The sequence below is a fragment of the Salvelinus alpinus genome, chromosome 20 (assembly GCF_045679555.1).
Source record: "Salvelinus alpinus chromosome 20, SLU_Salpinus.1, whole genome shotgun sequence".
NCBI classification, from domain to species: domain Eukaryota; kingdom Metazoa; phylum Chordata; class Actinopteri; order Salmoniformes; family Salmonidae; genus Salvelinus; species Salvelinus alpinus.
Window position 1 is genome coordinate 33,228,278 of NC_092105.1, and position 16,456 is coordinate 33,244,733.

General features: G+C 40.8%; 1 protein-coding gene across 1 annotated transcript in view; it reads right to left on the reverse strand.

Annotated features, from left to right (window-relative positions):
• Positions 1-16,456, reverse strand: part of LOC139546689 (integrin beta-5-like) — a 73,418-nt gene that overhangs the window by 38,302 nt on the left and 18,660 nt on the right. The window contains exons 7-9 of the mRNA XM_071355365.1: positions 11,343-11,438; positions 11,079-11,168; positions 8,167-8,301 (exon numbers count right to left, since the gene is read on the reverse strand). Coding sequence (XP_071211466.1) covers positions 8,167-8,301; positions 11,079-11,168; positions 11,343-11,438 — 321 coding nt within the window. The remainder of the gene's footprint in view (positions 1-8,166; positions 8,302-11,078; positions 11,169-11,342; positions 11,439-16,456) is intronic.

The following is a 16,456-nucleotide window of genomic DNA, read 5'->3' on the forward strand; positions in this document are numbered from 1 at the left end:
GCCCAGGCATAGCTCATAGAAGGGCTTACGCCCAGGCATAGCTCATAGAAGGGCTGACGCCCAGGCATAGCTCATAGAAGGGCTGACGCCCAGGCACAGCTCATAGAAGGGCTTACGCCCAGGTGATGCAACAGGTATAATCTTTACGTCCACGTAGAGCATGTCGAACGTAGAGATACGACCCACTTACAACCAACTGGTGCAATCGGCCCCAGATCAGCGATCACTAACCCGTGATCCATGTCATTTTTACTGGTTATTGTTATTCACTGTATTTATTCCTCGTGTCACCAATTCTATTTTTTATCTTTAACTCTGCATTGTTGTAAAAAGACCCGGAAGCAAGCATGTCCCTGTTAATCCAATTTGTAAGTCGCTCTGGATAAGAGCGTCTGCTAAATGACTTAAATGTTAAATGTAAAATCTACATCTGTTGTTTACGAAGCATGTGACAAATAACATTTGATTTGCAGCGCATTACTGTTTCCATCTCTGTAGCTCAACTGCCACAGCAACCATCTCCAGTGTGTGTGTGCGTGCGACTGCCTGTCGTAGATGAGGCAGTGTGTTATTCTTTGTGGTTTCACTCCCTTTAGATGGGATAATGGCGTGAATTCCTCCAGTTAAACTGATACTACCATGAATCTACAACACTGCAATGTACAGTATATATGTCAGTTGATATATCATCACCTTCCATATAACCTTTGGCGCATTGGAAAACGCTCTGAGGCAAAACATCTTTAAAACTGGGTAATTCTGCCCAAAGAAAAACACAAGGACCGACTTCAATAACATCAATTAGAATACATATGAAATGTGGTTAACTTTTCAATACATAACAGAGCTCTGGATGAGAGCATGGATACGTTCAACCACAGAAATATTTTAGCATAGAGAAAAGCTAATCTGTGGCAGCTGTAGGGGTATTTCAGGAAGGATGTCCTTCCATGACGTAGGTCTCATAAGGTTCACTCTTCCACATCATTCTCTTTCTCCCAGTGGTTCTCGATGAGTGAAGAAGCGCACACACGTCTACAGGTAGCCTATGTGCCCTTTGGCAGTGTTGAGCCCAGAGCGGTCATTGGAGGTGGAGAGGCAGGGATGTGACGGGGCAAATGCTGTGCTTTGAAGTTTATCTCCCAAGACTGAAGGCCATAGCCCTCTGGACTGCAGCCCCAAAGCCAAACACTCAGATGCTTGGGCCATGTTGATGTTGGCAGCAGCTCTGCACGCAACGATCTGAGTCTTCAGGAGAGAAAAAGAGCATCGGCCTGTCACTCAGAATGCAGGACCTTTCGCTCTCTCTCTATGGGTCTCCTAGGCCATCAATGTCTTCCATCTTCCCTTCCTCTTTCAATGAGAAGTGAACATCAACAGGCTTAGTGGTGAAGAGGTCATAGTACCACAGACCCTACTGGGTGAGCCGCTGAATAATATGAAACTCTGTACAATATGAGGGTGTGGCTGTGTGTGGAGTAAACACTCATGACATCAACCTGCATCATCTGTCCAACCCAAACCATTGATCTAGTTAGTAAGTGATGAATGTCTGTAGGTAATACAGAAACACGAGTAAAAAAAAAAACTACATCAATAACAAAGCTATTGTCATCCACAAGCACAGCATGGCAGAAGAACAGGACATGAAAGCAGAGTTGTGGTATGTTCCTGCTGAGTACTAGATAAGCCTCCAATCAGAGTCCACAGGAAGGAAGGGCCCACATAACACATGGAAGAACTGCTTGTCTGCTGTTTGCCTCTTCCACTACAGCACAGTGCTCTTCCTAATGAGGTAATGAGATTTAGGGGAGTGAGTCACGAGGAACCCATCTCCTTTAACCATGTGGCTCGTTAGGGAAACTAGCAACCATGAGATAAAGCTGCTGGATAAAAAAGGCAGGGAACCAAATCCCAGGACATTACTGCTGTGATTGTGAGAGAGGGATGGAATGGAGGAGTGGAACGGAGAGAGCAGCAGATTAATCACCAAAGTCTGTCTTGAGTCAAGTATTCAACCACTTTGTTATGGCAAACCTAAATAAGTTCAGGATAAAACATTTGCTTAACAAGACACATAAGTTGCATGGACTCACTCGGTGTGCAGTAATAGTGTTTAACGTAACTTTATGATTACCTCATCTCTGTACCTCACACATACAGATCATTTTAAGGTCCCTCAGTCCAGCAGTGAATTTCAAACACAGATTCAACCACAAAGACCAGGGAGGTTTTCCAACGCCTCACAAAAAAGTACACCTATCGGTAGACAAGACATTGAATATCTCTGAGCCTTGTGAAGTTATTAAATTACACTTCGGATGGTGTATCAATACACCCATTCACTACAAAGCTATAGGCGCACTTCCTAACTCATTTGCCGGGGAGGGAGGAAACCGCTCAGATGACGCGGATGCTACGCTACAGGACTGTTTTTCTAGCACAGACTGCAATATGTTCCGGAACTCATCAAATGGCATTGAGGAGTATACCACCTCAGTCACCGGCTTCATCAATAAGTGCATCGACAACGTCATCCCCCACAGTGACAGTACGTACATATCCCAACCAGAAGCCATGGATTACAGGCAACATCTGCACTGAGCTAAAAAGGCTAGAGCTGCCGCTTTCAAGGAGTGGGACACCACTCCGGACGCTTATAAGAAATCCAGCTATTCCCTTAGACGAACCATCAAACAGGCAAAGCATCAATGCAGGACTAAGATTGAATCCTACTACACCGGTTCTGACGCTTGTCGGATGTGGCAGGGCTTGCAAACTATTACGGACTAAAGAGAAACCCTGCCACGAGCTGCCCAGTGACGCAAGCCTACCAGACGAGCTAAATGCCTTTTATGCTCGCTTCGAGGCAAGCAACACTGAAGCATGCATGAGAGCACCAGCTGTTCCGGACGACTGTGTGATCACGCTCTTCGTAGCTGATGTGAGCAAGACCTTTAAACAGGTCAACAGTCACAAGGCTGCGGGGCCAGACGGATTACCAGGACGTGTACTCAAAGCATGCGTGGACCAACTGGCAAGTGTCTACACTGACATTTTCAACCTCTCCCTGACCAAGTCTGTAATACCTACATGTTTCAAGCAGACCACTATAGTCCCTGTGCCCAAGAATGCGAAAGTAACCTACCTAAATGACTACCGCCCCGTAGCACTCACGTTGTTAGCCATGAAGTGGTCATGGCACACAACGATGAGAGCCTATAGGGAGGTCAGAGACCTGGCAGTGTGGTGCCAGGACAACACATCACCAACAAACGATCATGGTCCAAATAGACCAATACAGTTGCGAAGAGGGCACGACAACACCTTTTCCCCATCAGGAGACAGAAAATATTTGGCATGGGTCCCCAGATCCTCAAAACGTTCTACAGCTGCATCATCGAGAGCACCGCCTGGTATGGAAACAGCTCGGCATCCGCCCATAAGGCGCTACTAGGGTAGTGCATATTAGAGATCGACCGATTATGATTTTTCAACGCCGATACCGATACCGATTATTGGAGGACCAAAAAAGCTGATACTGATTCATCGGACGATGTTTTAATTTAATTTATTTTAATTTATTTGTAATAATGACAATTACAACAATACTGAATGAACACTTATTTTAACTTAATATAATACATCAATCAAATCAATTTAGCCTCAAATAAATAATGAAACATGTTCAATTTGGTTTAAATAATGCAAAAACAAAGTGTTGGAGAAGTAAAAGTGCAATATGTGCCATGTAAAAAAGCTAACATTTAAGTTCCTTGCTCAGAACATGAAAACATATGAAAGCTGGTGGTTCCTTAACATGAGTCTTCAATATTCCCAGGTAAGAAGCTTTAGGTTGCGGTTATTATCGGAATTATAGGACTATTTCTCTCTAAACCATTTGTATTTCATATTGACTATTGGATGTTCTTATAGGCACTTTAGTATTGCCAGTGTAACAGTATAGCTTCCGTCCCTCTCCTCGCCCCTACCTGGGCTCGAACAAGGAACACATCGACAACAGCCACCCTTGAAGCATCGTTACCCATCGCTCCACAAAAGCCGCGGCTCTTGCAGAGCAAGGAGAACAACTACTACAAGTCTCAGAGCGAGTGACGTTTGAAACGCTATTAGCGCGCACGCCGCTAACTAGCTAGCCATTTCACATCGGTTACACCAGCCTAACCTCGGGAGTTGATAGGCTTGAAGTCATAAACGCACGAAAGTGCTGTTTGAATGAATGCTTACGAGCCTGCTGCTGCCTATCACCGCTCAGTCAGACTGCTCTATCAAATATCAAATCATAGACTTAATTATAACATAATAACACACAGAAATACGAGCCTTAGGTCATTAATATGGTCAACTCTGGAAACTATCATTTCGAAAATAAAGCGTTTATTCTTTCAGTGAAATACGGAACCGTTCCGTATTTTATCTAACGGGTGGCATCCATAAGTCTAAATATTCCTGTTACATTGCACAACCTTCAATGTTATGTCATAATTACGTAAAATTCTGGCAAATTAGTTCGCAACGAACCAGGCGGCCCAAACTGTTGCATATACCCTGACTCTGCGTGCAAAGAACGCAAGAGAAGTGACACAATTTCCCTAGTTGAATAATTGCCTGCTAACATGAATTTCTTTTAACTAAATATGCAGGTTTAAAAATATATACTTCTGTGTATTGATTTTAAGAAAGGCGTTGATGTTTATGATTAGGTACACATTGGTCAAATGGTGCGAATTTCTTTCCGCAAGTGCGCTTGTTAAATCTCCCGTTTGGCAAAGTAGGCTATGATTCAATGATAAATTTACAGGCACTGCATCGATTACATGCAACGCAGGACAAGCTAGATAAACTAGTAATATCATCAACCATGTGTAGTTAACTAGTGATTATGTTAAGATTGATTGTTTTTTTATAAGATAAGTTTAATGCTAGCTAGCACCTTACCTTGGCTCCTTGCTGCACTCGCATAAGAGGTAGTCAGCCTGCCACGCAGTCTCCTCGTGGAGTGCAATGTAATCGGCCATGATCGGTGTCCAAAAATGCAGATTACCGATTGTTATGAAAACTTGAAATCGGCCCTAATTAATCGGCCATTCCGATTAATCGGTCGACCTCTAGTGCATATGGCCCAGTACATCACTGGGGGAAAGCTTCCTGCCATCCAGGACCCATATACTAGGCAGTGTCAAAGGAAGGCCCCCAAAAAATTGTCAAAGACTCCAGTCACCCAAGTCATAGACTGTTCTCTCTGCTACCGCATGGCAAGCGGTACCGGAGCACCAAGTCAAGGACCAAAAGGCTCCTTAACAGCTTCTACCCCCAAGCCATAAGACTGTTGAACAATTAATGAAATGGCCAATCGGACTATTTACATTAACCTCCCCCCACCACCTTTGTTTTACTGAGTGGTACCGAGTACCACTCTCCATATTTTCAAGCCTAGTGGTGCTGCATCATGTTATGTGTATGCTTGTAATCGTTAAGAACTGTGGAGTTTTTCAGGATAAAAAAAGGAATGGAATGGAGCTAAGAACAGGCAAAAATCCCAGAGGAAAACCTGGTTCAGTCTGCTTTCCACCAGACACTGGGAGATCAATTCACCTTTCAGCAGGACAATAACCTAAAAACACAAGGCCAAATCTACACTGGAGTAGCTTACCAAGAATACTGTGAATGTTACTGAGTGGCCGAGTTACAGTTTTGACTTAAATCTACTGCAAGACCTAAAAATGGTTGTCTAGCAATGATCAACAACCAATTTGACAGAGCTTGAAGAAGTTTGAAAATAATACATTGGCAAATGTTCTACAATCCAGGTGTGGAAAGCTCTTACAGACTTACCCAGAAAGACTCAGCTATAATTGCTGCCAAAGGTGCTTCTACAAAGTATTGTCTCAGGGGTGTGAATACTTATGTAAATGAGATATTTCTGTATTTCAATCTCAATAAATTTGCCAACATTTCTAAAAACATTCACTTTGTGATTATGGGGTGTTTGTTTGTCCATTTTGAATTCAGGCTGTAACAACAGCGTGTGGAATAAGTCTACAGGTATAAGTACATACTTTCTGAAGGTACTGTACAGGATCTTAATTTTGTTGCAGAGAAATGCAGATGAGCTTCATGATTTACAGAAATTCAGTGACAACCCACACTAAGACACAATTATATTAACATTGCACTTTTCATGTAGCATAATTTTGGTCAGCTAATAGTCTAAACACGGATCAAGCAACATTATGGACTATACTGGTCAAATTAAGATCCTACATCTATATGGGAAATATTTAGTACTCTTTAAGGTTTGAGAGTGTCGCAGTGAAAGGAAGGTGGGCTTAAGTTTGTACACTGGGTCTAACACACATTTGTTACCACGTTGTCTTTGTTCGTTAAAATCGCCTCTGGTTTCACCAACCCTTCTTTCTCTAACTTTTGTAGTGAGGACATTGACATGCAGCTTCAGGCCCCAGAGCAAGGCTGCAGCCAGAGACCCTGTGACTGACACCTGGGAACTTTCCCAATTCCTCCTCCCTCTATTCCTCGCGTCCTCTTTCCTCACCTTTTTAGGAGGACAGATTAGCACTCAGAGGCCTGCAGAGAAAATACCCCCGCTGCAGAACAAAAGACAGAGTTAGACCCATCACCCTGGCCATGCAGAGATGTGATTCCCCCATTCACTACTATTATTCATTCACCCTCCATCCCCACACACCATCCTTATTTCCTACATTCAATTAAGACAAATAAGGAATCAGTGAGGGAGACACTGGGGCTTTGGGAAGAAGAATTCCACAGGGTCGGATCTCTGCGTGGTGGAGTGTACAAAGTAGCCCCTTGCTGAGCATTTCAATAGATCCTGTACAAATCCTCATTGGGGCCTGAGGATTTGAGCAGTGCAGAATTCAAAGCAATTAAGATGTGCAGTGATCTCACGTCACCTGACCTTTCTTAGAGTTTTGTTAGCTGAAACAAAGGAAGAGAAGAACACATTCCATCTAAATGGCAAGAACATGTTGGAACCCAATTAAAAAGCCAGCTAAAATATTATTCCGATGCCAAATTATTATCCCCCCCCCTATACGTAGGTCTACTCACACTAAAATGCTTTCTGTGGAGGCTACTGATGCCACATCACCCATAGACTACTTCATCCAAAGCCATCCAAAATAGCTTATTTGGAGGGCTATTTGGAAAGCACAACTGATTTCCAATTGCAGTGTTCAGAAGCCAAGAATAAGTTGAGTCAGTTCAAACTCCCACTGCTATCCCAGGAAGAGGGTGACCCTTGCCTTGAGAATGGCCAGTATCTGCCATGTGTTGACAGAGTATGTGTGTGTGTTGGTTGGAGACAGGACATTCTGGAGTCCCAGAGAAGGGATGGACACCATGACTAATATTTTTTCCAAAACAGACAGAAGCATTTTTGCCACCCCCAGTTTGCTTTCTTCCAAGGGAAAGAATATGTTTGCATTATTTCAGTCATGGTCTGCTCATATCAAATACATTAAGCAGGGTCAAATTTTAGCGCACACATATGTTAACTGTTAAAGAGAGTAAGCAAAGCAACAACATTGTTGTTCTCTCACTCAATCTCTCTTTTTCTCAGAGTCTAAGACATGGCCGATATCGCTCCTTTAGTCTCCCGGCAACTGCAGTTTAATTTAACCAAACAGGAACTGCAAACTGAAGAGGATTGAAAAGTCACACTGTGCTGCCAAGTCACAACTTGCTTTCTTTAGTCAGTCATTCGCTGGCTGGGTGGATGATATCCATGATATTCCTGTCAGTGTTGCCGAGAGACATGCCACTGGGCTAACTAAGCCTTAATGCAAATACCCCATGATGCATCTGTCCACAGGCTGGAATTACATCCTGTTACAGTTGTGTTGCATCGTTCACATGTTGTCCATGACATGACAGTCAGATCACCTGTACATTAGGCAGGCTGGGAAAGGTTCACTAGTCACTATCAGGCAAAGCTGCAAACTACAAAGACCTAAAGATCTGATTTTATAACCAACCCTAACTTTTGATGAAGACCAAAAAGCATATTTTCGTTTATATACATTTTCACGATATAGCCAATTTTGACTTTCCAGCTTGGCCTGATAGTGCAAATCCATAGGAAGCCAGGAGGTCTGAGAGACTCACCGTGTCTCCGATCTTGAGGTCGGCACACTTCCTGAGGCCTGGTAGGGGCTGTCCGTCCTGACAGGTGGCCGTGAAGGACAGACTGAGGTCTTCAGGTTGATCCCACACAGTCAGCTCCACTTTGGACCGGATGTTCTGGAGGGAGGACACACAGACAGAGAGAGAGAGAGATTGGATGAACTCACAGATACATATGCCTTGAACACAAAAACAGACAGACACATATACAGATCGACAGACACACACTTATGAATAAGTACTTTGACATTTGCATCAAAGTAGTAAATATGTCATATATTTGAAAACAAGACAGATGGTCCACTGGTCAACTATCCAAACAAGTCTGAGCAAAGACTCCTATCAATACGAACCGTTGATTAATGTGCACTGTCCCTGTAAAAAATAAAATAAACTCAAACTCAATAGATCACATGAGCATTAAAGTATGTCTGTATATTAGAGCTGGCACAGAGGTTCCCTGGTGGTTTCCATACTATTTGAATGTTAAATGCTTCCAGTACCCCTGGCACTGGATCCACTCAGAACCACCACAACTCAGCATTTTAGAATGAAACCAGTAAGAGCCTGTTATTTAATCTGTTAGCAGGCAGGGTGGAAAACAGAGAAAAAGATAATTGGAAAGAGCGTAAAATGCCTTGGTTAAGCAAGATTTATACAGTTCATTCTGTCTTTTGTAAACTTCCCCCAAACCCACAGCGGTTCGGTTGGCATGGATGGATGTGGAGCGCGTGCGTGCGTGTGTGTGCCATAGCGTGGCTTTGCTGCTACATGCCAGCCTTATCTGTACTTTATGTGCGTGTTCACTCCAGCGCATAAAAGCTACAAAACTGTGAAAGGGGGTAGTCAGAATCATGACTGACTGACAGATACCCATGATTGATCTATGCCCTGTTTTGGTCTGTATTGGAAAAAGAACACAATGAACTGATAACAAAATGTGTTGAAATACCTAAATGCTTATGTGTTCAAACTTCACAATACTCAAAAAATATACAATTATGATAGAAACCAAATGTGGTGCCATCTGCCCATTGTGTAAAGTGAATAGAATGTAGGCTACTTGGTATATAGGGGTGGCAGGTAGCCTAGTGGTCAGAGCGTTGGGCCAGTAACCGAAAGGTTGCTGGATGACATCCCTGAGCTGACAAAATAAAAATCCCACTGTTCCCTGGTAGGCCGTCATTGTAAATAAGAATTTGTTCTTAACTGACTTGCCTATTAAATAAAGTTTTTTAATAAAAAAAAAATATATACCATTATTATCAGTTGTAGACTCAACTCGTGTCCTTAACTATGTAAAATCAAGTTGTAGTTCCTCTCAACCACAGAAGGAAAAAATGCTTGACTGAAAAAAAAACACAGCTTTATTGGAAAATATTTTTGGGGAAAGTTAACTAAAAACAGGCAAATACTTCGGTTTAAAAAAATTCAAAATACATGGAGAAAGAGATTGGTTCTTCCCTTAAAATGTTGTTCTCTCTCAACTAGTCAACAAAAGTGAATTATATAACTGCTTTCCTGCAGTGCATTAAAGGCTAAATCTGCCATTTCAACAGTCTCACTGCCACTTTGTTTGGTAAGCTGAGGTATGGGGCTAGAGAAATGTAGCCAAACCACTCTCAAATCACAGACTGTGACTTTAAGATCCCTAAATAGCCAAACCAGAGCCACAGTGTCAGAGTACTTACTCAGTGATCTATGGTCAGGTTTTAGTCAACAGACCACAACACAATAATACAAGACAGGATGATTCCATGCTTTGAGAATGGATTATGAGAGAGTGTCTTCTGTGACAATTATAAACACTAACGTCAAATTATAATTCAAGACCATTTGAGGCCCCTGCTTAACTTTGGTAGAACGAAGATTATACATTTATCATGACCCATAAATTGAAGATTGGTGGTTCTATTTTTTGTTGATCTTTCCATAAATGTGAACTGTAAACGAGGACAAGATGTAAATCTCCTAGCACACGAGTCTATAGCCGTTTGTGTTTAAAATACAAGAATCCCTTCTAGAACCCTTTTCAGGCCCTTTGAAAACCCTTCCTTCAAATAACTGGAAGAATGGAATCTATTTCCTGTATGGAGGGGACTGGGGTGTAGCAGCACCACAGTGTCTCAGGCAGGATTTGCACCATAAACCTGCTTCTTCTTCAGTAACCATAAAGTGCTAGTGCAGAATTAAAGACAGTGCCGTAGTGTGACCCAGGAGTAGAGTAAACCCCATATCACCACAGCAAATAGAGGGGCAGGGTGAGGGTCTCCATATCACCACAGCAAATAGAGGGGCAGGGTGTGGGTCTCCATATCACCACAGCAAATAGAGGGGCAGGGTGTGGGTCTCCATATAACCACAGCAAATAGAGGGGCAGGGTGTGGGTCTCCATATCACCACAGCAAATAGAGGGGCAGGGTGTGGGTCTCCATATCACCACAGCAAATAGAGGGGCAGGGTGAGGGTCTCCATATCACCACAGCAAATAGAGGGGCAGGGTGTGGGTCTCCATATAACCACAGCAAATAGAGGGGCAGGGTGTGCGTCTCCATATCACCACAGCAAATAGAGGGGCAGGGTGTGGGTCTCCATATCACCACAGCAAATAGAGGGGCAGGGTGAGGGTCTCCATATCCAATGCTAAAGCATAAACATTCAACACTTCCTCTTGTCCTCTAGAGACCGGGAACATGTTCAGTAGGCCTCACAGTTTTGCAATGGAAAACAAAAATGACAGGTTCAGGGTATACCGGTCTGTTTCCCGGTTTCAAAACGTGTTCAGCCAACATCCATTTCAGAAGAGGACCGCTGAGAGACTCTCTTTCCCTCTCAAGCGCGCACACACACACACACCCTGTGCTCTAAATGGGAGAAAAAGCTCCTTTACTTACATTGTAGGCGTTAACAATGAGTTGGATGATGTTCTTGGAGTCCTGATCCAGAATCTCCACTGTAGTTCCAGGTATCAGTGCTGTGAAATTCTACATAAATATCAGATATTATTTTTTAAATTAAAAGAAACAAATATAACAAAGCAATTAACACAATATCAAAGGCTACCATACACACCGAAGTGTACACACCAACGTGTACACACTATACACACAGCTACTCTCAATCCTGAACATAAACTTATATAACAAAAAAAAATGTACCTTGTAAATGACATAGAGCCTTTTAGTCACAGCGAAGATGAGATAGATGTTGTTCTCCGCCAGCTTCTCTCCCAATAGGGCCAGAGAGGGATAGTCCTGCAGACAGACAGATAGATATGCATGGAAGAGGATGTTAGAGCCATTTCAAGTTCTCATTAGTTTAGCTTCTAGCTCACCCAGGGAAGGGAAGTCATTGCGCCTCTGATTCCAGTATTGTCTTTACATGAGTCCCCTGACATTTCATTTTTCACCAGCAGAAAGAAGTAAAGAAGCCAGAAGTGATTTAGACATATTTATTTACAGCTCTGCACAAGAGCTGTGGATTGAGGAGCGAATCCTAACTTCCACTTAAGTCAAAGATACACTATAGTCAAGGCATGACCGAGTGAAAATGTTTAAGCATTTAAAAAGCAATCACTTTATCTCAATCAGATGAGATTTTTTGTCTTCATTAGCCTTTATCATTGTGTACATACGAATCAATCAACAGTGAGATTTACAGTTGAAATGAGCCGCGAGGTTCACCGGTTTTCCTGAAAAACACAGTGCTGTTCTGGGAAGCACCCATTCTTCCATCCCACATTCAGATGAGATGAGGGTAAACATACTTAGCCTGTTTGGGGATTACACAAGCTGAGGATCCATTGGTGTTGAAGTCTTTGATTTGTGTTGGAGTACCTCCACTGAACTTAATGTGTTGAGACGTAACATGACTCTATCGAGCCCAGAGAACCAAATGACACACAGCAGAACAGATCAGCAAATAACTAGAAGAAAACGTTGTGATTCCAAGAGAATTCAAAAACTTTAATTCACTTAATTCATGTTCATATCATGGAGTGTGATTGGTTGAAATGAGCATGATGTTTATTAGGTTTTTATTGCATTAGTTCTTCAGACTTCAAATAGTGCTAGCCATGTAAACAAACTAGATATTTTTCGGCACGGTTTATGTGATGCAGTCTCATCCAAAATCCAAAACCTTCATTTCCAGAACAACAAAAAAGTTATTCACGTGGCTTGAACCATTTCTTTATGTCCTCGCTTAAGACTGCTGAGCTCTCCCCCTAACTGCTGTCTAAATTACCTCTCAACTAAGTGAACTCCCAACTAAGTGAAGTTCCCTGAGTTCATTAAAGCTTTACATAGAGCACCCTATGGCTGTCCATAGATAAGCAGCAGCAACAAGATGAAGTGAGTTCCCAATAAAGTCAGTTGGACCTCCACTAGGAGCAGAGCCAGGCAGACTCAGGGAACTAGCATACCTCAGTTTACATTGCATTCCTCCTTACCTAAATCTAGCCTGGCTCTGGCCATCATCAAAGAATCAGACCAGCAGTTAAATGCTTTGTGTCTGGAAGGTTGAGTCATTGATGTTAGCTTTACCTCAAAGCAATCCATCTGGACCAAGTATATTCTTGAGAGCTGCTGCTTCAGTAGGGAATTTGAGCCTAGTAATATATTACACTGACAATGTGGATAAAAAATAACCATCTCAAATAGGTTACAAGGCATAGGGAGGTTTGACTGTACTCTATAATTGTGTTTGTGTGTATGTGTTTAATAACATAGCTAATCATGTTGTATACTGCTGTACACACCTTTTCTATTCATATACTGTCCATACATACATATTTATATTCCGGACTCTGACATTGTTCTGATATTTTTTTATTTCTTTATTTAAATTTTGGGGATGTGTGTGTATTTTTCGGTATTACTGCCCTGTTGGAGCTAGAAACATAAGCATTTCTCTGCACCTGAGATAGCATCTGTAGAATACGTGTTAGCAGCCAATAACATTTGATGTTATAGCCGAGTTGTGTTATAAGCTAGCTCTATATTAAACATGTTACAATGTCATGTTATAGCTCTAGAGTAACCATGTTACAGTTAATGATGTTATAGCTCTATTTTTCTTTTATTTCACCTTTATTTAACCAGGTAGGCTAGTTGAGAACAAGTTCTCATTTGCAACTGCGATCTGGCCAAGATAAAGCAAAGCAGTTCGACACATACAATACAGAGTTACATATGGAATAAACAAACATACAGTCAATAATACAGTAGAAAAAGTCTATATACAGTATGTACAAATGAGGGCCATGGTGGCGAAGTAATTACAACATAGCAATTAAACACTGGAATTGTAGATTTGCAGAAGATGAATGTGCAAGTAGAGACACTGGGGTGCAAAGGAGCAAGATAAATAAATAAATACAGTATGGGGATGAGGTAGTTGGATGGGATATTTACAGATGGGCTATGTACAGGTGCAGTGATCTGTGAGCTGCTCTGACAGCTGGTGCTTAAAGCTAGTGAGGGAGATATGAGTCTCCAGCTTCAGTGATTTAAAGAGTAACCCTGTTACAATGACGTTATAGCTCTAGAGTAACCCTGTTACAATGACGTTATAGCTCTAGAGTAACCCTGTTACAATGACGTTATAGCTCTAGAGTAACCCTGTTAATGATGTTATAGCTCTAGAGTAACCCTGTTACAATGACGTTATAGCTCTAGAGTAACCCTGTTACAATGACGTTATAGCTCTAGAGTAACCCTGTTACAATGACGTTATAGCTCTAGAGTAACCCTGTTACAATGACGTTATAGCTCTAGAGTAACCCTGTTACAATGACGTTATAGCTCTAGAGTAACCCTGTTACAATGACGTTATAGCTCTAGAGTAACCCTGTTACAATGACGTTATAGCTCTAGAGTAACCCTGTTACAATGACGTTATAGCTCTAGAGTAACCCTGTTACAATGACGTTATAGCTCTAGAGTAACCATGTTAATGACGTTATAGCTCTAGAGTAACCATGTTAATGACGTTATAGCTCTAGAGTAACCATGTTAATGACGTTATAGCTCTAGAGTAACCATGTTAATGACGTTATAGCTCTAGAGTAACCATGTTAATGACGTTATAGCTCTAGAGTAACCATGTTAATGACGTTATAGCTCTAGAGTAACCATGTTAATGACGTTATAGCTCTAGAGTAACCATGTTAATGACGTTATAGCTCTAGAGTAACCATGTTAATGACGTTATAGCTCTAGAGTAACCATGTTAATGACGTTATAGCTCTAGAGTAACCATGTTACAATGACGTTATAGCTCTAGAGTAACCATGTTACAATGACGTTATAGCTCTAGAGTAACCATGTTACAATGACGTTATAGCTCTAGAGTAACCCTGTTACAATGATGTTATAGCTCTAGAGTAACCCTGTTAAAATGATGTTATAGCTCTAGAGTAACCATGTTACAGTTGATGTTATAGCTCTAGAGTAACCCTGTTACAATGATGTTATAGCTCTAGAGTAACCCTGTTAAAATTATGTTATAGCTCTAGAGTAACCCTGTTAATGATGTTATAGCTCTAGAGTAACCATGTTACAATGACGTTATAGCTCTAGAGTAACCATGTTACAATGACGTTATAGCTCTAGAGTAACCATGTTACAATGACGTTATAGCTCTACAGTAACCATGTTACAATGATGTTATAGCTCTACAGTAACCATGATGTTATAGCTCTTCAGTAACCATGTTAGAATGATGTTATAGCTCTACAGTAACCCTGTTACAATGATGTTATAGCTCTACAGTAACCATGTTACAATGATGTTATAGCTCTAGAGTAACCCTGTTACAACGATGTTATAGCTCTACAGTAACCATGTTAATGTTATAGCTCATCAGTAACCATGTTAATGTTATAGCTCTAGAGTAACCATGTTACAATGATGTTATAGCTCTACAGTAACCATGTTACAATGATGTTATAGCTCGAGTAACCATGTTACAGTTAATGATTTTATAGCTCTACAGTAACCATGTTACAATGATGTTATAGCTCTACAGTAACCATGTTACAATGATGTTATAGCTCTAGAGTAACAATGTTAGTTAATGATGTTATAGCTCTAGAGTAACAATGTTACAGTTAATGATGTTATAGCTCTACAGTAACCATGTTACAGTTAATGATGTTATAGCTCTACAGTAACCATGTTACAATGATGTTATAGCTCTACAGTAACCCTGTTACAATGATGTTATAGCTCTAGAGTAACAATGTTACAGTTAATGATGTTATAGCTCTACAGTAACCATGTTACAATGATGTTATAGCTCTAGAGTAACAATGTTACAGTTAATGATGTTATAGCTCTACAGTAACCATGTTACAATGATGTTATAGCTCTAGAGTAACAATGTTACAGTTAATGATGTTATAGCTCTACAGTAACCATGTTACAATGATGTTATAGCTCTAGAGTAACAATGTTACAGTTAATGATGTTATAGCTCTACAGTAACCATGTTACAATGATGTTATAGCTCTAGAGTAACAATGTTACAGTTAATGATGTTATAGCTCTAGAGTAACCATGTTACAATGATGTTATAGCTCTAGAGTAACAATGTTACAGTTAATGATGTTATAGCTCTACAGTAACCATGTTACAATGATGTTATAGCTCTAGAGTAACAATGTTACAGTTAATGATGTTATAGCTCTACAGTAACCATGTTACAATGATGTTATAGCTCTAGAGTAACAATGTTACAGTTAATGATGTTATAGCTCTACAGTAACCATGTTAATGTTATAGCTCATCAGTAACCATGTTAATGTTATAGCTCTAGAGTAACCATGTTACAATGATGTTATAGCTCTACAGTAACCATGTTACAATGATGTTATAGCTCGAGTAACCATGTTACAGTTAATGATTTTATAGCTCTACAGTAACCATGTTACAATGATGTTATAGCTCTACAGTAACCATGTTACAGTTAATGATGTTATAGCTCTAGAGTAACAATGTTACAGTTAATGATGTTATAGCTCTAGAGTAACCATGTTACAGTTAATGATGTTATAGCTCTAGAGTAACAATGTTACAGTTAATGATGTTATAGCTCTAGAGTAACAATGTTACAGTTAATGATGTTATAGCTCTAGAGTAACAATGTTACAGTTAATGATGTTATAGCTCTAGAGTAACAATGTTACAATGATGTTATAGCTCTAGAGTAACAATGTTACAGTTAATGATGTTATAGCTCTAGAGTAACCATGTTACAATGATGTTATAGC